General features: G+C 48.3%; 1 protein-coding gene across 9 annotated transcripts in view; it reads right to left on the reverse strand.

Moving 5' to 3' along the window:
* Positions 1–429: 429 nt before the first annotated feature.
* The window catches only part of Nipped-A (Transcription-associated protein Nipped-A), a 270,630-nt gene continuing 250,582 nt past the window's right edge, over positions 430–20,477 (reverse strand). For 5 of the 9 annotated variants that reach the window (XM_077657535.1, XM_077657530.1, XM_077657531.1 and 2 more), the window contains exons 61-63: positions 4,912–5,108; positions 2,540–2,648; positions 588–835 (exon numbers count right to left, since the gene is read on the reverse strand). In XM_077657535.1, coding sequence (XP_077513661.1) covers positions 726–835; positions 2,540–2,648; positions 4,912–5,108 — 416 coding nt within the window. In that variant the 3' untranslated portion in view covers positions 588–725. Of the gene's footprint in view, positions 836–2,539; positions 2,649–4,911; positions 5,109–20,477 lie in introns of all 9 variants that reach the window. The other 4 variants (XM_077657537.1, XM_077657536.1, XM_077657532.1 and 1 more) reach the window with 1 other exon arrangement.

Here is a 20,477-nt window from a genome sequence, read left to right on the forward strand (position 1 = left end):
AGCGCTGGCACTCTGCCAAGTTTGCCCCCCCCCCCTCCAATATAGAGCTAACGTCAAAAGGTCGCTGCGCAGCTTCTTGGCGCACTGCCAAGAGATGCGTTGTGAACCGTAAGGGTGCAAACGGAGGGAAGCATTAACGACTGACGCTTTTTTTTCTTCAAATTCTTAGGCAAAAATCAGGGGTGGGTGGGTTCCTTATGCGACTGGGTTCCTTACAGAGTAAGTACGGTACATATACCCTAATGCAAATGGTTCTTGTCAGTTTTTTCGAGGCCATTCGATAATTCGAACATCGGATAATTCGAACTTTTTTCCCGGTCCCGTGAAGTTCGAATTAACGAGCTTTTACTGTACATCTCACCATTGTGTAGTGTGGTGCAGTCTAGACATTAAAGGCAGTAAACTGCAGTTACACATGCTTAAAGACAATCCATGAATGCAATAATTTTAATCCATAGTGAGACACATATTTCTTCTTTAATCCAAGATCAAGCCTGCTGAAGTCAACAAGAATATCATTGCGGGGCCACAAACAGGTTTTCTTGAGCAGCACAAAATTTGTCAGTCGAAACACTTGGACACAACACAACTTACTGTACAACAACGGCCCCATCTTTAATGGGATGGTGGATGTCAAACACATGCGAGATATAACAAATGCCAGCGTTTAAAAGTTCAGGTGATGATGGAGAGTTGTGGTGATGAAGATATGAGACAGTCCCAAATCACAGCCAGGGATGCCATGCTGGGTCCATTCTACAGAGGTTGTCGTGGCTGTTGGCAGCTGCCACCAGAGTGCTCACTTTGCTGTCAGCGCCGTCAAAAGTGGCCAGTGCTGCAAAGTTGGAGAAGGGTAGGACATCAGTGTGAGTATGCAATGCTATCAACCCTGCAACTGGGCTTTTGTCAATTCAAATTCAATTTTAACTTTTGGCTTACTCGACCTGACACTCTGGTCCTGTCATCATCAGGACGACTAGACCAAAGTGTCATAATTCAACGGATTGCGTGGCCGAAATTTTCGTTGCCCTTGCAGTTTGAGTTTTTGAGACTGAATTTTATCACTTATCTCAGATAAGAAATAGAGAAGCTCTTTCTAGCGACATTAATGCTCGTTATTTCAAGAAACCAGAAACTAAATACAAAGTACAGTACAATTTCGATAATATGAATCTCATAGGGTTGCAAAAAATTTGTACCACCCGAAATTTCATGTCATCCCAAACAACCAAACTCCTTATGCAGAAGCATGGGAAATGCATTCGCGCAGCACACTACTTGCAGTGCATACAGCGTGACTGGCAATCACGACGTTGGTGATGTGCAGGCCTCACACCACCGCTTACCCGTCCCTGTGGGAATAGCGTGGCTAGCGATTGCGGAGTCACCGATGTGTGGGCAGTGCTTTGAGGATTCAGTCATGGCTCATGAGTTCGTATCGTCCGTAGTGGAGCAAGAGAGTGTTTGAAACATCCGAAATTATGCACGCAGTGCACGCTCCAGTGGAGGCTTTTATGAATTCGTACCATCCCAAAACTCGTATCAACAGTGTTCATATCATTAAGATTCTACCGCAGAAGGTACCAGAACCAGGTCTATACTTCCCTAGCTGTCACAGCAGAAGAACCAAGGCCCTCAAAATGTACAAAGATGCTCATAAGTTAAACACAACGAGTGCAGGTTGTTGCACTGTGTTCCTCAAGCGCAATGTCCAGAAACAGTAATTGTGAAAGCTAGTGCTACTGTACCAGATAGTGAAGTAAAACAAAAGTGAACACAGCCTAGCCCTGATCACGCGAAAAAGGACAGGATGAAACCGTGCTGCAAATGCACCACCATTGTCGGTACCTCCCTACCCAAGGTATACTCCTCCCTAAGTATAGTCCCGCTCACGTTGTAGCCTAAGCTGCCACTGTTTGTCTGTTTTTGTCTTGTTCTGTCTTTCCAGCAATGCGCTGCCCTTCCCAATAGAAACCACATCCACCAGTAAGGAGATGACTGGCAACCTTACTATTGATGGTTCATGACAACAATCAGTAGGCTTTTTTTTAATCATCACACTGCTGCCATTTAGAGTAATGATTGCCAAGTTATTAATTCTAAAAGATTTACTAGTGTATGACTACATGATTCCCCTTCCTCTTCCTTTACTTAATGCTAGGTCGGCTTTACAGGTGTAAAATATTACCATGCACATATTTTATGACATATATCTGTTTCTTTTGATGCGTGGGTTTAATGAAAAGCATTCCTTTTTAAGCTTAACTTACCTTCACTGATAACAGAAACTGTTCACAAATTTTCGATTCAATTCACAAACAATTCCGATTATTTGAATTCACCGCCAAAATTTTGATATTCACACACCTCTTACGACAAGCACAAACCAGACGTTGTGCACTGTTCCACGTCCACTTACATTCATCAACAATTTGTTCTCAAGTGACGAAGTCATTCAAGGCAACTCCCTGAATTGGCACATTTCTTCACACAGCTACTACTATCCACTGCTGCATTCAATGGCACAGCTTGCACTCACTTTGTAGCCTTGTCATGACTGCACTGACGGCCTTGGAAACCATGCTGATGAGGAGTTCGCCCTCCATGTCCTGTGGCGCCGATCCAGGATTGACACTGTCATCTTGCTTCTGAAATGGGGCCAACAACAAACCGGCACTGTCAGCCACCTGCATGCAGCTGCCAGAATGCATGAGTCAAAATGCCCACTTCCTGCTGGCCATCCTCTCCACTTTAAACACATGGGTACAACAGCCAGCTGGAGAGCTCGCCTTCCTTCCTACATCTCCTCAAGCACAGGCCCAACCACACAGATCAAAGATGGTGATGAAGGTGCTTGGAGTGGAAAAACGCCTTGGAAAGCTGCTTTTTTAGCTGCCTCCATGAGCCCCCCTGTGCCACACCGCACTGCAGAGTTCGTATATGCTTGCTGGCATGTTGGACAACAGAGCTGACCGATTTCGCAAACTACAATAATTTGGACTTGCACAATATTTCAAACTTCGCTTCAATATGTGGGAAAGCTCAGTTGCAAAGTTTTGCATAAGGTCCAAGTCTATTACCAGCATTAGAACAACAGCGACCCACATACTAAACGACGGACTATAAAAGTGAAGGCCCCACCTCTGTACTGTTTTCCTGACGCTTAAAACTTGATGGATTATCTGCCCAGATATTGTGGTATTCGATTGCTGCCGAATGTTAGAAAATTTTCGAATTCAGCATAGACCGCTTATAACGCATACTGCGGGAGTCTGGAAAATCCGCATTATAAGCGGTACTGCACTGCAACAAAAACATAGTTTTTCCATGCATTTGTGTTTTCAGAATGGCCAGCCTACCTTTCAAAGCGCACCTCACAACGCATCAGACACACAACACCGCAGTCACAGGACGTTTATTTGATCTTTTGGTCGAAGCGTCGCAGTGAATGAAAGAGCGACATTATTTTAGTCTGGCTCTGCGATTGAATGTGTTGCTAATGACTTCATCTTCAAAAACAGTGAGGCACTTCAGCGCTTGCTCGTTGAGGTTTTTCTGAGCGCAGTAGAGGTGCAGTTTGTTGCAACAGTCGCGTGCGTCTTTGCACGAAACTTCTGCTGCACTTTCACTCACTTTGTCGGGCTCATCCTCGGATAGAGGCTCATCGCGACCACGCACCGCTGCCACAATGCCTTCATCTGTGGTGACTACTTCACATACAACACCGTAAGGGTCGGCGACGACGACGAGCTTATCTCGTGCCAGTCCTTGAAACGCTGAATCCAACCGTTCAATGGGTTGAAATTATCATGTCCCAATATGTCTGCAAGGCACCTGGACTCGGCTTGCAATATCGAGCCACTCACAGGAACGCTCTGGGCCTGGACGTCGCGAAACTGTTCGAACGAAAGTGGCGACATCTTCGTACTTTGGTGCACGAATCCACTTCCTTGTAAGCGAAGCGAAGTCTTCCTGCAGCTGTTGTCGCAACTTGTCGCAGTGCTTCCAAATGGTGGATTAAGTAGCGTCAGCGACATCGTACTCTTTTGCCACCATAGCCTTTTTCAAACCGCTCTCAACGTCCTTCACAATGCTCTGCTTTGTTTTAAGAGCTTGCCGTTTCCTGCCTTTCGGAGGAGCAGACGCCATCGGAACTGAAGAAAGCCGAGGCTTGTAGACTTGCTCACGTTGTCAGCTGACTTGCCTACGTTGTCAACTTTTCACTACACGCTACGACACATATCTCGCTCATGGGATCACGCGTGACAAAACGCTGCCGCAAGCGGTACGCACTGTGCTGGCAGAGCATGCTCCAGTCTGGCCATGCCATCACGTGCTTTCAAGTTTTGTCCAGTGTGCCGAACAGAGGCGCATCGGAGAGCGAGAGAAAAAATGCCTACTTTGCAACTTCTATTTTCCTTTTCTCTCCTCTCCTGGCTTGCCCTGAACCACGCTGACAATGCTCCCGCGTCTTGTCTGTTGCCCCCCTTTTGCGCAATCTGACAAGCACACTCGTAGCGCCCGCCGGTACCCACGGGCCCGCGTTGGTACACGGGCTGCCAGGCTTTCCAGAAACCGCACTATACGTAATCTCCGGTTACGCGCTGCCGCGTATTAAGCGGTACGCCAATACGTTGAACTCTATGGGAAGCGAAGCGGTTGTCACAAAAAGCCACATATAATGCAGTCCAGCATCATAAGCAGTTACCGCTGTATTTGGAACTTCTCTAATAAAATATAACAGAACAACAAGCATATTCGTATTCGTGTTTGAAAATTCGTGCCTCACTAGTAAAAATATTGGGCATGGCAGAAAAATGAAACCAGGCAGGTCCTTCGTGCTAACCTAAAGGGCAACACACTGGTGAGCATACGAAAAATGATGGGGGCCAGAGCACATGCCCGACGCACCTTCTTGTGCCAGGCGATCATCTCATCCCGAAGGACGGCCCGTAGCAGGGCCTGCACCTTGAAGCTGGGCTGTGCCACACAGCGTGCCGTGGCAATCATGCCGGCCGTCATGGAGCCTGCCACCCCAATGCTGGTCATGAACTCCGACAGGTTGGGCGTCAGGCGGAAGGGCACCGGCCGGTTGGCATCCAGGTCGCCTGCGAATGCATATGCGGCATAAGCAGTGGAAATGCGTTTTCAAAGTAATGCATGAAAAGGAAACGCACAGGACAACAACAAAGCGGTGCGATTTTATAACATTTTTCTTCAGTTCACTGATGAAGTCATGTCCATCCTATGTAACATACAATTTATATGTCAGAATTCTTTGTGCGGGGCACATACTGTATTTACCCGAATGTAATGACAGTCGACTGCGGGCATGAAACAGGGGAATAAAAAGCGGTAGAATGCATTGTGATGAATTAGTCTACAGTTTAAGGACAAAAAGTATGGTTGGGCAGCCTAAAAAGAATGTAAACAATTAAGCCCCTGCCTGTGCCACTACTCACAGTTTAAGGACAAAAAGTATGGTGGGGCAGCCAGAAAAAGAATGTAAACCAATATGCCCCTGCCTGTGCCACTAAGTATAACAGGCTTAATCGGGTAGAAGTTTACAAATAAAAGTACCACAAAAAATGGATTTCCTGTGGCTCGGCTTCACAGGAAGCTGAGGCTGCCTACAAGCCGCAACACAGTTTGGCCCTTGCTTCCACTGTTACTAGAGGAAGGCTTCGCAGGAAGGTGCTCAAACCGCCATTCTCGTTGCTGCACGGCTGAACAAGTAAGTGTTCCTGTCTCCAACATTGTGCACCCTTTGTCAAGAACCCGAGAGATTTCCTTCTAGGCCACGCAGTGGTGCTCTTGTAGTCTACATGGGAGTCTTAACTTCTGGAAAGGTGAGGACCAGAGTTCCTCTTGCTTTCAAGAGATTATGAACATTGGCGATGCATGGGGCAATGCATGCCAATATGCAGCCACATCATCTATTCTGGCCCAGAAGCAAGCCCCTTGGGCTCTATCCTTTTGACAGAGGCTCTACATTCGTTTTGTTTATGCCGTGCTCTTGCTGGTATTGAAGATTCCTTGAATGGTGAAACTGAACTTGAAAGTAGCGGTGAGGTGACACCGCTCAGGCAAAACCATTGCGTCGGGGAACAAAGTCCACTGCAACCATGCCACTATGTATCGCGCCTCCACCAGGCCATAAAATGGTGCAGTGGTGGCATTGGTAGAGTCATGTGACCTGTTCTAAGCTGACCTATGAGTTTTGAGTAAAGTGTTTATGTAAAACTGACAGCTTAGATACAGTAAATAAGGTAGCTGAGAGTTGGTGAATGTCTGGTGTTGTTCATGCTCCGGAACAGGGCCCCCAAAAGTAACAACACTCAGTGCAACTAAAGGAGCATGATATTAAATTAAAATTAAAGGGCCACAGAAAGCGGTGTTTCAGCTTGGCTTTAAAATGCTTGCACTATGTAGAGTACAGGCCACCGAGCGTCCATGCCACATAAGAGACCTCAAAAGCGAGCCGGAAATTTACAATACATTTTTGAACATCCACGCTTTCGCACCTCGCGGCGACGCGTGGTGCCGGGCTTTCGCGCGAAAATCTGGCACATGACGTCACGTCTTGCAAATGACGTCAGCAGCCGGGGGTTATCATTGGTTCACAGTGCCAAATTCTTTCAGACATCACGCGCTACCGCGGCCACTCCACGCGCGCCGCAGCCGGCGGAAGTAGGGAAGGGGCGGAGTGAGTGGGGCCAGCGGGGGAGCGCCGCCGTTTTGGCATGCGCGAGGAGAGGAAAAAACGTGAAGATGCGGAAGTTCAAATTTTGTCTGCAAATAACTCAGCTTCCACAAAACGCATTAAAACAATTCTTGCTGGGGGATAATTATGAACCGTCGTCTTTTAACATCCCAGACATGTCGCACCTTTATTGAGAGCCCCTTTCTGGGTCCCTTTAACTTTGGATAATTCAACTTTTCTACCTTTTTGGATTAAACTAGCAAGCTGACTGTTTTCTCCATATAAATCCATCAGTGGTGAAGGTTGTGCCACAAGCACAGGGTGCAACATCATCAACAGAATTAAAACATCGAACAATTATTGAGCTTCCCACGCAGCAGTGACAGCAGTGTCAAGTTGGACAGTGGTTGAAAATGCTGAAATGTCCTCAACTCAACCAGCGCCTCCTCTATTTTCACAATGCCAGCCGAGTACGGCCAATCCGACCGTCCAACACGCTTTCCTATCCTCCTTTCCTGCTCTCCCTGTCGGTCTAAGAGCACTTGCTGCTGGGCTAGTTGGTTTTGGTTCATAATTAAATAGTTTATAGACGCAAAAAAGAGACAAGACACATAGGGTAGGTCACCTACCCTATGTGTCTTGTCTCTTTTTTGCGCCTAAAAACTATTTAATTACCTCCCTGTCGGCTAGCCTTCACGCCTGACGACGGAAAGCGGACGAAGACAATTTTTTAAACGTTCTCTTTTTCTTCGTGAGGCGGCGCTCTGCATCCCTCATAGTAATTAGGCTGCCTGTCAGGTATTGACGCGTCATAGAGCACGCTGTTCGTGGCGCTGTTCACCGTGGAGCCGCTGCAGGCGTCGGTTTTAAAAGCAGCCACAGAGAGTGCGGTGCAGCGGCGTTGGCAATGTAACGAAAGGCTGTGGTGACTTGTTCGAATCATGTTTGCCTTTTAGCTACAACACTGAAACATTCCGGGAGAGGTATTGAAACTGTTTGGCAGAAATATGAAATCAGAGGGTAAAGGTAGTTAGTAATACGGTTTACTCTACTGATTTGCAATTCAATCATGTTGAGTAAGGAAAATGGAAGAATGAAATAAAGAAGGAATGATATATGTTTCCGAGAAAGCATTTTTCGAAACTGCCAAGTAGCAGTAGCTTTCAAGTCGTAGCTCTACTTTTTGCAGGCTAAGCTGTCATCGTTACGACAACTAGATAAAGATTTTTCTCTGTGCGTGGCAGACTGCAGCTACGATTGTTTTAAGAAGCGAAAAGAACTCCAGTCGTAAATGCACGGTGCAGCAGCTGATGCCGAAGCATTTCAGACGTTCTGCCTGGTCTTGACTACAGCCAGGCGCTAATAAAACGATGCAAAACCAAAAATGCGCTTGAAGGAAAGGAGGCAGATAAAATCGAAATCAAGTCCATTTGAGCACGTCTTCAGGCGCAGTCACCGTGAAGGCCGAACCACAAGGCAGCGTTTCTTCGGCGCTGCATCAGCGTTTATTTTACCGTCGTTGTCGCTTCAGGCCACAGGAGAGGGCGATCAAACACATGAGGGCGTACGAACTGGTTGTCCAGACGGGCGTTAGGTGTGTTCTGCTTCGTTCACTGTTATGTTCAGCTCGCGCACGAGATGCTTTGTCCTCCTCCAGCGTACAAATATGGTTGCGCTACAATGCATATTTCTTATGTCTGTAAATAAGTGCCAATACAAGCAAATACAGAAATTCTAGAAATGTAAAAGGCTATAAACACAGAGTTGTAATGTATATAGCAGCAGATACATGCAAAGTATTGTATATGCTATTGCTGTAAAGAGTTGTAAATACTATATGTAAATAAATGCATGTGAACGTCCCCTTCTTTTCTACAAACGAGCTTAAAATTTTTCACACTTCGCACAAAACTGAAAGTAGCAGCCGTGCTTGCCATAATTAACTGGTGCCATTTTAGTGCTGCTGCGAGGACACCTCGTCAGCGTCGCAGACCACAACACTTATACGTGCAAAACAATTTTCGTTAATCATGGTGCCATGAAACGAACAAACGTAACAACTTACAATGCTCTATTGATCTGGCAAGGAACAGCATCCTTAAGTGATAGGCGGAGTGAACGCCTAAGCCCACCTCTGCAAACGACGAGCAAAGCTGCTGCTCCAGCCGATTGTCGTTGGAAAAAGTGCTGCGCAGCGGATCAATCAAGAGCTACGCAAGAATGGGTACGAAGCAGGAACCTGACAGACGCATGCTGTAGGTCTGTAGTATAGGAGTAGGAGAGAACGCCAGCACCGCGCAACCGTTGGCAAGCATGACGCAAGCAGTCCAACCATCTTGGTAGAGCAGCAGCGCGGCACCTAACTGAAGTGAGGCCTACCAGCGGCTCCCATTGCGAAGCGGGCGATGCGGCAGGCATTGTAAAAATAAAAGAGGCATTGACTCAACTGCGAAATAATAAGCATGCGCATAATGGGTGGGTGCAACTCTTCAGGTCAAGTCTTTATATGCTTCAAAACAGTCAGCCACAAAAAATAAGTTGCAAAAGTTAAAAACCATCCTTCAAATTTTGTTTTTTCTCACAAGTAGTACCCGAACAACTACAGTCGATCCCGATTATATCGAACTTGGCTACATCGATTTATCCTTTGTATCGAATAATTTCTGACTTCCGTAATGATACAATGCAAATGTATAGAAAAATTCATGGCTAGATCGCACCAAAATTAGCCGTCACATCCAATAGATCAAACTTCAGTTAACACCGTGTGACTCAAGAAGCTGGCTTTCCTTCAGCACATCTTTGGAGACTAGCTTTTCCGCCTGCACCTATGGGCAGTGCATGCTGATGAATGACGATTCAGATTTTCCGTGATGTAGGCGGTGGGCGCACTCCCAGCCACCCAGAATATGCGTTCCTAGTGCGTTGCGCCAGTAGTGCTTGCTATGTCAAGCAGTTAGCACGTATGGTGTGTCATGCTGCCATCAGCAATTGGGCATGGTTTTCATTGTCTCTGTGTGCGTGCGATGGCAGCTGTGAAACGGCAGAAATTTCCCTTTTCTATGAAACTGTAAATTGGATCAAGCAAGTTGAACAAGGCGAGAAAAAATCCGAAGTCGCTGCAGTGGAGGAGCAAGTCTCTGCAATGCTTACACAACGTGCTTTCAGTTCCGGTGACCTACAGATCACCGAAAAACTGAAAAGCGTGGATGAGCTGTGAACTTTTCGCCACATGGCTGAAGTCTAGGAAGATGACCTGGTAGGCCAAGATAGCAACGTCTGCCTCATCGTAGACAACGGCTGTGCTCACCTCTGCAGTGCTAGATTTAGCAACATTGCACTTCGCTTACTGCCGCTGAACTCTATGTTGGTACTTCAACCCTTGGAACAGGGATAATCTGCACGGTGAAGATTGGCTGTAAGAAACATCGGATTTAATGGATCCTGCAGAACCCGAGGACTGGGAAAGACCCAAAAATAGGCCCCTTAGGCACACTGTCTATGCTGGGTAGACCATGGTATGATGTCAAATGAAACTATACAGAACTGCTTCAGACATTGCGGTCTCTGCTTTCCCAGAGAAGGCGGAGAAAATTCTTTGTCAGTTGAGCCAGACAAAACCGTTGCCGGTGTTGATGAATTGTGGAACCAGTTGTCCAAATTTCCTGATGCTATTTGAAATGGGCAGTGTAGGCGAATGTCCCCGCGGTCAACAATGCTGAGACCGTGGGAGGGCTTGTGGATAAAGACATCACTGATGCAACGCCAGAACACCAATGATGCGAACTGTGATGAGAACTTGAGAGAACCTGTGCCCATGTGCTTCGTCACTAGTCCATCCTGGATATATAGAACCCGAATATATTGCATTATTGCCTATATCGAACAGTTGTGAAATCCCCTTGCGAATCACGTACAAAAGTTTTGCAAACAGTTTGCGTTTATCGAACTTCAGTGCACACCATATTTGATATATCAAACTCCGTGCCATGCAGCGCCCCTGCAAGTGGGCTTCTCCTAACGAAGTAACGATCTTCCCGAAATTGCATCTCGAGCGCGGCGCGGCGCTAGCCTTGGCCACTTTCGTGCAGAACGGCACAAGTACGAGTCACGTGATGAGGTCTCTGTGGGGTGTGAACGGAAATGGGAATGGCCATAAGGGGGCATGCAAGGGGCTGGGAAGAGGGAAACCGTGCTGGCCGCAGGCGCCGATTTCTGCACTCTGGTTGGCTGACTCCGCTGACGCAGCCAAAACAAGCAATGTCAGCTAGCTGCCACCATGGTTTTGGCCATTTTGGCTGTCGCTGCTGTTGGCGATGCTTGGGCATGTGACTGGTGTGGTACGGTGAGGAGGTCGTTCTTTTCGCTTTGTTCAAGAGGCCAATGTGAGTTTACTTGCGACTTGTGCGGTGCCGTGCGTTTCCGCTTTATTTGCGTGTTCGGGAAAGCAAAAAACCCAAGAAACGTTCGGAATTCCTCGCAACATGCTGAGTACAATCCTGAAGAACAAAGCCTAAGTGAAGCTGAAGGCAGTGCAATCTGGTCGCCCTGGAGCGAGTTGTATACATGCTCCGACCTACGACAAGGTCGAGAAAGCTTTGTACGCATGGTTTTTAGATACACGCGCCAGAAACGTCCCTGTCGACAGCCCGATGCTCATGGAGAAAGCGAAATGGTTTGCTGTAGCCTTCGGACAAGAGAGCTTCACTGGTGGCCCTGGTAGGCTGCAGCGTTTTAAGAACTGCTGCAGCATCATCGGAAAGACCCTATCAGGTGACAGCGAGGCGACCAGCAGCACTGACATGGAGAAGTGGCTGTCCAAAGAGTGGCCAGGGATTCGTGATAGCTTTTTGCTATCACGAATATTCAACGCAGATGAGACAGCATTGTTCTGGCAAATGCTGCCAAATAAGACTGCACCTGAAGGGCAGTGCATGCCATAATGGAAAGAACAGCAAGTGCGCGTCTCGATTTTGCTTGCTGCAAATATGGATCGGTCATGCAAACTGCGGCCACTGGTTATCGGCAAAAGCAGGTCACCACGCTGTTTCAAAAACTTGGAGTGACGCGATAGCTACAGCTGGCCGAGTGGAACTTGCTCATTTGAATTGCAAAGTCAGTCTTTCGCCACTCCATTTTGCAGGGCATTCCTTCTTCACCTTCGTCCCACTTGACACGGCGCATGCGCACAGCTGCGGCCGCTCGGTTTCACTGGTGCACCGCGCTGCCGGCAGCAGCAGCTGCTCCGCACCACGTGGCTGGTCACGTGACCAACCACGTGATCAGCCACGGCGCACGTCGCCGGCAGCTGCTCCACACCACGTGACCAACCACGCTAAAGGCTCGAAGTGCTACCGTAATGTAGCTGTCGCTACAAAAACACGAAAGGTCTCCCGGTTCAATACGCATTTAATAAGAAGGCTTGGATGACATGCGATCTTTCTACCGAGTAGCTCCGAACTTGGGATGCCGAACTGAGGCCGCAAGGTTTGCCTTCTCGACAACTGTTCTGCTTCAAATGGCAGATCACCATTAAATTTCTGCCACCAAATACAACTGCAAAGCTTAAACCTCTTGATCAGGGAATAGTGAAAGCATTTAAGGTTGGTTAGAGATGGACCCTGGTGCAAAGGCTCCTAATCAACCTTCGGTTGAGAATCAAACTCAAGGTGGACCTCCTCGGAGCCATACAGATGCTGGCTGGTGCCTGGAATGATGTGAAGCAAAGCACAATCGTGAACTGCTTCCACAAAGCAGGGTTTGTGGTGGCTTCAGACGACGGGTGTCTAGACACAGAAGATGACGGCGCTGGATGCCTGGACGGCGAGTTTTGTGAGCTCTCAGCGTTCGCAGGCGCCATTCCAGATGGCGTAACAGCACAAGATTTTGTCAGTGCTGATGACGTGCAAGCCGTTGCGGATCGTGCTGATGCTGAAGATTGTGGCTGACATCATAGATACCAAGGAAGTGGACCAGACCCAAGCAGTGGCGAAGATTCAGACAAAGAGACCCAGCGGCCATGCACTGAGGCTGAACTTGCATCCACATTCAGTGTCATTCGTCGCTGTTGTGGCGCAATGGAAGGCACTGGACTTTCTTGGTATCTGGACTTGGATACCACCAACAAGCTTGAGGACAGCTTAATGAACTTCATGGTGCAGAAGAAGAGGCAAGCTAAGCTCATGAACTTTTTTCGTGCGAAACAAAGTGAGGTGGTCGTGGAGCTGTGCTTTCGTTTTTTGTGGACTTTGGAAGAGCAAATCGGTAAGTTCCCACTTGTCACGATCCCGGGGAAATTGTCCAAGATGTACGCAGTTTTGAAATAAGCATCTAAAGGCGTATCACCACCACATTTCTGCCACCAAATACAACCGCGAAGCTTGAACCTCTTGATCAGGGCATAGTGAAAGCGTTGAAGGTTGGTTAGAGATGGCGACTGGTGCAAAGGCTCCTAATCAACCTTTGGTTGAGAATCAAACTCAAGGTGGACCTCCTCGGAGCCATACAGATGCTGGCTGGTGCCTGGGATGATGTGAAGCAAAGCACAATCGTGAACTTTTTCGTGATCCCCTTAAGGGGAGACGCTCCTCGGAAACATTTTTTCTTTAATAGTGATGCCATATAAATGAAAATTGCACCAGTTATAGAGATTGATCTCCTCTTTCCAAATCTGTTTTTATTTCCAAGATAGCTTGATGCTTTCAAGTTCCAAGTACCATGCACATGTGAAAAACTGTGCTTGCTAAGACACCTGCTGGACATGCCAGTGAGCACGAGAAAGCAGTGTAAAGTAGTTTTTCTTGTTCCTAATATTCCACTAAGTGCAAATAAGCAAGTAAATGGTGCACCTATGTCATGCACCATTTTACCGGAATTTAAGCTCATGCTTCCTTTTCAGAAGCCAGCGCATAAATATTTTGGGACCTTTCATACTTATGAACATTACCAATTGTATTGAAACCCAGATACTTGCATTCTACATACCTTAAAGATTATGCATGCCAAATTTGGTCTTGATCCGAGTACAACAAGTAAATAAAAGGTTGCATCCAATAGCCATTTTCTGTCCAAAATAAGAAGTTGAGAAAAATGCGATTGAAAGTTGCAACTGTTGTTTACTACTGGTCTACTACGTATATTTGCATGAACATTGGAGACAATACAAGCCAGAGCATTCTCCTAGAGCATACAGCTTTAGAATAAGCCTGCACCATATGTTGGTCCCTCAGAGATTTTCTTAGGTATCACCTTGAAGACAAGTCTTCTTGGCTAGACGGCAGCGACGAGCCCTTGCCGCAGCTGTCTGTTTTGTGGGCATTCTTTAAATTCTGAGTTTGTCACAATTCTTGCCCAGAGTGAGGAGTTCTCGGTTTGGGTACTCCAAGAATTGTGCAAAATCGGACGAGTTGGTCGTGTCCTGCTCCAACAGCGCGCCGCAACCATGGCCTTGACGTTCACGGCGAAGCTCTCCCTAGCGCTGGCAGATGGACGCGCTTCACTGTTGTAGTCGCCCGCCGGAGTTATACCCCTGTCACACGGGCATTTCGAGGGCCCTCGAACCGATCGTCTATCGACTCAAAGGCGATCGAGTGCTGCCACACGGGCAGTTTCAATGGCGATCGAGTCAATAGCCTATCGAGTCAACGGAGTAGCGCAGAACTCCATCGAGATTTCAAGGGCCTTCGAGCGCTGCCCAAGGTTGCTAGCGTTACTTCGAGCGGCGCCAAGCGCACTTTCGTACACGACACATTCACGGTGCAAAAGCATGAACAAACATTATTCGCATAAAATATAATGCAAGCAGCCTGTAAAATTATTTTAAAATTATATTAGACTGATTTTAAGTGCATTAAGCGCATTAATTTTCTGTTACAGTCTTTGCGCTGCTTGCGTACTTAACGTTGACAACATGGCGGCACCCTGCCCGCCCGCTTCACAGCGATAACAGCTTCGTCGCTAATCCCTCAAAGCAATATCGTGTGCTAAGCTGTTGCATTCGCCTTCGATTTGCCCATTCTTACCTTCGCATAATGTTTCAAGAGGCAAATAGCTTTTGTTTTTCAGATATCATGGCGATTTCCTAGGTCTTAAGCCTGACGAAGCAGTGCTCCGACGCAGTTGGACTGGTTTGGCTTTGGCTCGTCTTGCATTAGAGTGGCTACAGCAGTCTATGCATATGTCCGTCGCGTACGTGCATTTAAAAGGGTGTTGAACGACTTTCGCGTATGCGTGTATTTCAGCATCTAGTATACATTTATCAAATGTTTTTGTTATTTTTGCAAAATCCAAAGTAACGATTGTGGCGCCACACATCCATGGCGTAAGACACGAGAACCATTTCAATGGCCATTGAGATTTGCCGTGTAGCAGCGGCGAGTTTGATGGCGATTGAGAATCTCGAAGACCCTCGACTCGAGGGTGATTGAAACTGGCCGTGTGACAGGGGTATTACACGCCGCGATGAATACGTCGACGAAACAACGGATGTGGGACATGCTTCATTGTTACAACGCAACTCCAGAAACGGCGCGAGGCCTTTCCGCTTCCCAGCCAGCTCGTCGATTGTAAGCTCGCATCGTCCGCACTCCGGGCATGCTGCGCCGCTCACAAGGTCATTCACGGCGCCGATCTCGCAGCTAAAAGCACTCGCTGACTCTTCACCATCCCTTCCTTCATTTTCGAAGAATCCTATCTTCTTTTCCGATGCGCTAACGAAACTGTCAACGCTTTCGATTAAGTTCAACATCCAGCCAGTTCCGAAGCGTCAGAAGCGTCGCCTCGGCCGAGGTTAGGCTTAGCAGCCGCGGGCATTTCCGTCGCACGCCGCTTCGCTTTCCTGCGAGTTCCCTTGAATTTATGCTTCGTCCGAAACTTGATACATTTCTCCTCGGCATCCATACTTACGAAAAGCAGAAATATTTGCAATAGCTTGCGGAGCACATAGCGAGAGGTGCGTGTCGCAGAACAGCAGACGCTGCAATGCCGCTTCGCGAGCTAGGAGCCAAGGGCGTGGCCACAATCGAGCCACGTGATGCGAAAGCGCTTGGTTTTGGCGGTGGAAAATGCTGTTTTTATTATTTCTTGGCAGTTTGCGCAGCGGCAAAGCCCGCCTCCGGGAGAAAAAGCATAGGCCTAGCTCCTCACGCAAGCCCAGCGCAGTATGATTCCGCGATTTGATGCCTCACGCGCTCAAAAATGGGTCAGATCTGCACCTTTTCTAGCCACCGCGAGTACTTTAACAGGGGTTTTCGATAATTTCCAGATCAATCATGGCTCTGATTTTTGCATACATGAAAGAGGAATGCTCAAGTTTACTAAAGCAGTCAAAAACACAAAAGTGATTTTTTTACTTAAAATCGCCGTTTTTCGACCCGCGTCTCCCCTTAAGAGTTCGATATATCCGGGATCGACTGTATTACCGTATTTAAGCCAACTCGAATGCAATTCAACCCCCGCACATTGCATGTCAACTTGAGGATGCTTAAGCTTCACCTTTAGGAGTACAGTCAAATCTCGTTACAGCGAACCTCAGATTAACGATTTTTTCAGAATTACGAACATTTCGAAAATCCCCTTCCGAAGGCCTATGCTATCAATGTAAAAATTTTTCAGTACTACGAATTTCAAAATACCGAATAATTCAGAATAACGACTGCAATTTTCTCGCTGTCACTCAAGTTAAATACCTCATTACTACGAATTTACATCCACCGCAGAAGTCGATGGTTTCGAAGCAAGTGCGGGGTGGCTCTACCGTTTTCGTCAAAGAAACGGGATCACCTGGCAGACGGCCTCCGGAGAAGAAAAAGCAGCGGACGCAGAGGGTGCCGCTGCGTGGACGAACGGCCACTTTCAAGAAGTCGTGCGGTCTTACTCCGAGGATGACATTTTTAACGCCGATGAGACCGCGTGCTTCTATCAGCTCCTCCCGGAGAAAACGATGCATTTTAAGGGAATGAAATGCAAAGGCGGGAAGAAATCGAAGGTTCGGATTTCCGTGCTGTTCGCCTGTAACGCAACTGGCACGAAGAAGCTCATGCCTCTCGTCATTGGGAAATCTTTAAAGCCCCGTTGCTTGAAAAATGTAATGTCGCTGCCGTGTGACTACCGAGCCAACAGCCGTGCTTGGATGACGCGCGATATCTTTTCTGAGTGGCTCCTCAAGGTCGACAGCGACATGGAGAAGGAAGGCAGGAAAATCCTGATGATAGTCGACAACTGCTCAGCGCATCTTGTCAACATTCGCTTGACGAATGTGCGCCTCGAGCTCCTGCCCCCGAATTGTACTTCACTTCTCCAGCCTCTGGATCAGGGGATAATCAGGAGTGTGAAGGCCGAATTTCGAAGGCGCCTAGTTCAGCGGCTGTTGATTAACCTTCGACTGAACCAGCCAACGGCAATAAACGTCAAGCAGGCCGCGGAGATGCTCACCGGGTCGTGGTGGAAGGTCAGTCCCATCACGATTCGAAACTGCTGGAGGAAGGCAGGTTTACTGAAAACGCCAGCCAATCCGCAAGATCGCGAAGGCGAAGACGACGACGACAACGCAAGCGAGTTGTGGGTGGAGGCGCAAGAAAAGCTCTCCATAGACCCCTCGGTGACATTTGACGATTACGTCGAGTGCGACGCGGCTGCGTGGACGGCGGCGGAGCTCACAACCGAGGACATCGTGAGCAGCGCTTGCGAGCCGGAGGATGGCAGTGACGACGACGACGACGTGGAGGCGGAGATCGCTGATCGTCCGGACGACTGCGTCTCGGGTTCCGATGTGTTGAGTGCCATTGCGAAGGTGCGCGCCTTCCTTGGGGCTTCTGCCAGTGTGACCGAGGTGGTACAGAAGAAAGTCGACGACATCGAGTCGTTTGTTTTGCAACGTTTGGCCTCCACTAAGCAGAAAAAGATCACCGATTTTTTTAAATAAATGCTGTGTGTTCAACCCTGTGTATTTATTGGCCGGAAACGGTTATTTCCCAGCGTACCCGCTGCTGTACAGCTGAGGTAGGTGATCTCAAATTATTGGCGCTACTCTACGCGACTTTCACTTTAACGATATTTCAAAATAACGAATCATTTTCGGTGGTCCCTTGAAATTCGTTGTATCGAGATTTGACTGTAGAACACGAGAGCACTATCTGGCAGCCACCACTTATTGTCAGCCGCTATCGGCAGCCGCTTACGGGCGTGCCCATCGGCACATTCCAAACCGAAAATGTATTAGTCATTGGGCCATTCATCCACATTTGCACCCGTGCACGCTGCCAACGCTGGCCCTGTTTACCCCCGCCTCCCTTTCACAGGTCTCGAAGGGCACGAGCTACAACGCGTTGCCTGTAGCAACCCGACGAGTCAAGGTGAGTCGCGTGCCTGACAGGTCTACATCACCCACTTGCTAAGAGCTCATTGGCCTACCGAAAAAGTTGTCTCGCAGCTGCTGGAAGCTGGCCAGGAGGCCGCTGGCTGCGCCCGTCCATTTCCCTCGTTCTTCGCTGCCGTGTGCGTTTCGCCGAGTTCAAAGTGGTCTGCCCAAACGTGACAAAGACGTAAACTGTGCAAGCGTTCGCTGTTGACATGTTGCAGAAGTGGGAGGCACTTTCTTTTACGGAGAAGCTTGATACATTCAAGAACGTCGATGAAAACCCAGCAAAGAACCCAGCAAAGAAATGTGCCGACTTGGCAAAAGAGTTGGGGCTTGCACCATCGACACACTGCACCATTGTTAGGCAGCGAGATGTTATTTTGAAGAACGCTCAGAACAACGGTGTCAACATCAAGCAGGCGAAGACGGCGATGCATGTTCAGCTAGAAAAGGTCCTGCTGACATGGTTTCGGGAAGTCACAGCGGCTGGCATCAACGTGGATGGCAAGGTACTGCGAGAAAAAGCTGACAACATCGTGATTTCTCTTGGAACCGAAGGTTTCCAGGCTTCTGGAGGATGGCTGCACCGATTTAAGGGGGGACGCGGGTCTTGAAATCGCGAAAAATGGTCAAAAATGGCAATTTTCAAAAATTGCGATTTTGAAGTCTTTAATGTCCCAACTATGCCTCTACAAAATATTTTAGCTGAATTCCAACTCAAAGTATGAAAAAAACGGCAATTTAGAAACGTCGGTGAGCCGAAATTGAACGCCAAGCGCGAAGGTTTTCCCCATTTTCAAGCTGCCGTAGCTCCGCGCGACGCGAACCGATCGGCGCCATCTTGGTCTCGTTTGAAAGCTGGTTTCCCGCTCTCCAATTTGGCGCCTTACGGCAAGCTGTAGACCCTCGCACAGCGGAGCTATCAGTACCCGTTCGCAAGGGGGGAAAGCGTCGCGAGACGGCCGCCGATTGGGTAAAACGGGCGCTCCTCGAGGCGCAGCCCTCTGATTGGCCGTGACGCATGCTTTGCCCCCCCGCGGCCGCGTTGTTCGGCTCCTTCCCGTCGTCTGCTTTCGCCTGCACGCCCGTCATTTTTCGCGCTCCTCTTTGTTTCCTAGTATTTTTCGTTCTGCCGTTTTCCTTATCGTTATTGTAGACATTTTGGCTATTGAATCGCTTCTTTTAGCCCCGAATTTCGTGCTTTTGCGTGTATTTGCCTGCCTGGTGTCTGTTCCGTGTGTCACGATGGCCCGAGACGCGCGCTTGAAAGCAAGCACGCGAAAAGCAGTCGGCAAAAAGAGACGCGCATGGAATAAGTAGAGCGCTGCATCGTCGAGAACTGCAGCTTCGGTGATGCCGCAAGCTGCTGTACCCTCGGTGCATGCGGCTGGACTGAGCTCGCCAACAACAGCTTCGCCGGTGGACGCGGCTGAACAAACCCTGTTGACGCCAGCATCGCCGGTGGACGCGGCTGGACAATGCCGATCGCCGTCAACTTCGGTGTTACCACAAGTCTCTGCAGTGCCGGTGGATGTGCCTGGACTAAGCCCGTGGAAAATATCGACTTTTGCTACGCTGCAAGCCGCTTCGAATTCCGTGTCGTCGGAAGCGGCCGAGCCGGCTGACCTAAGCCTAACGTCGACTTCGGCGTTTGCGCACGCCGCTTCGTGCCGACGGACGCGGCTGAACCGAGCTCGCGTGCTCAACGCTTCGACAAGCACGCGCAGCGCGGACCTTGGCAGCGCGCCAAGCCGCTGCCGCCGCTGATAACATCATTTGTTTTTTTTTTAATATATATATATTTTGAGGAGAGCTCGAAGGGGGGGAGCTCGGCGAACTTGGCAGAGCGCCAAGACGTTGTGCGCTCTAAGCTGAAGCTTGAACATTCGCATTAGACACTCCTCACTGTCCTGTTTTTAACCTCGCAAGAAGCAGTTTCTCGCTTCAACCAAGGAATGGCAACAACCAGCAGAGCTGTTGCAGCACAGCTTGGTTACAGGCCTGGGAGCTGCCTCATTGGTAGGAGCCTTGAAAAAGATAAACAGAGGCTGTGCAGGTCTGATAAGGGTCACACCAATGCTGAAAAGGTGAAGAAGAGGATGGCCAAGAAGCACAAGCCTGACAGCACCCAGGACTACTGCCCAGGACTTTTGTGAATGTGTGGCAGATTCAAAGAATATAGCAAGTGATTTTCGGAGCTTTTTTTTGTCAAGTGCCAATGCAATACAGAGGTTTTCATATTCTTTACATGAACAGATTTCTGTAAATTTGGTGTTATTTTGTTCAGCGATGACTGGGCAGCATGCTAAAGCATTAAATTTTTCCATATGATCAGTAAACAAAAATGGCAGAGTAAGCAAAACTTTGAATGCAATTTTCTCAGCTTTGCTTTTTCGATCAAATGCCTTTGCCTTACGG

Source organism: Amblyomma americanum, chromosome 3 (assembly GCF_052857255.1).
Source record: "Amblyomma americanum isolate KBUSLIRL-KWMA chromosome 3, ASM5285725v1, whole genome shotgun sequence".
NCBI lineage: Eukaryota > Metazoa > Arthropoda > Arachnida > Ixodida > Ixodidae > Amblyomma > Amblyomma americanum.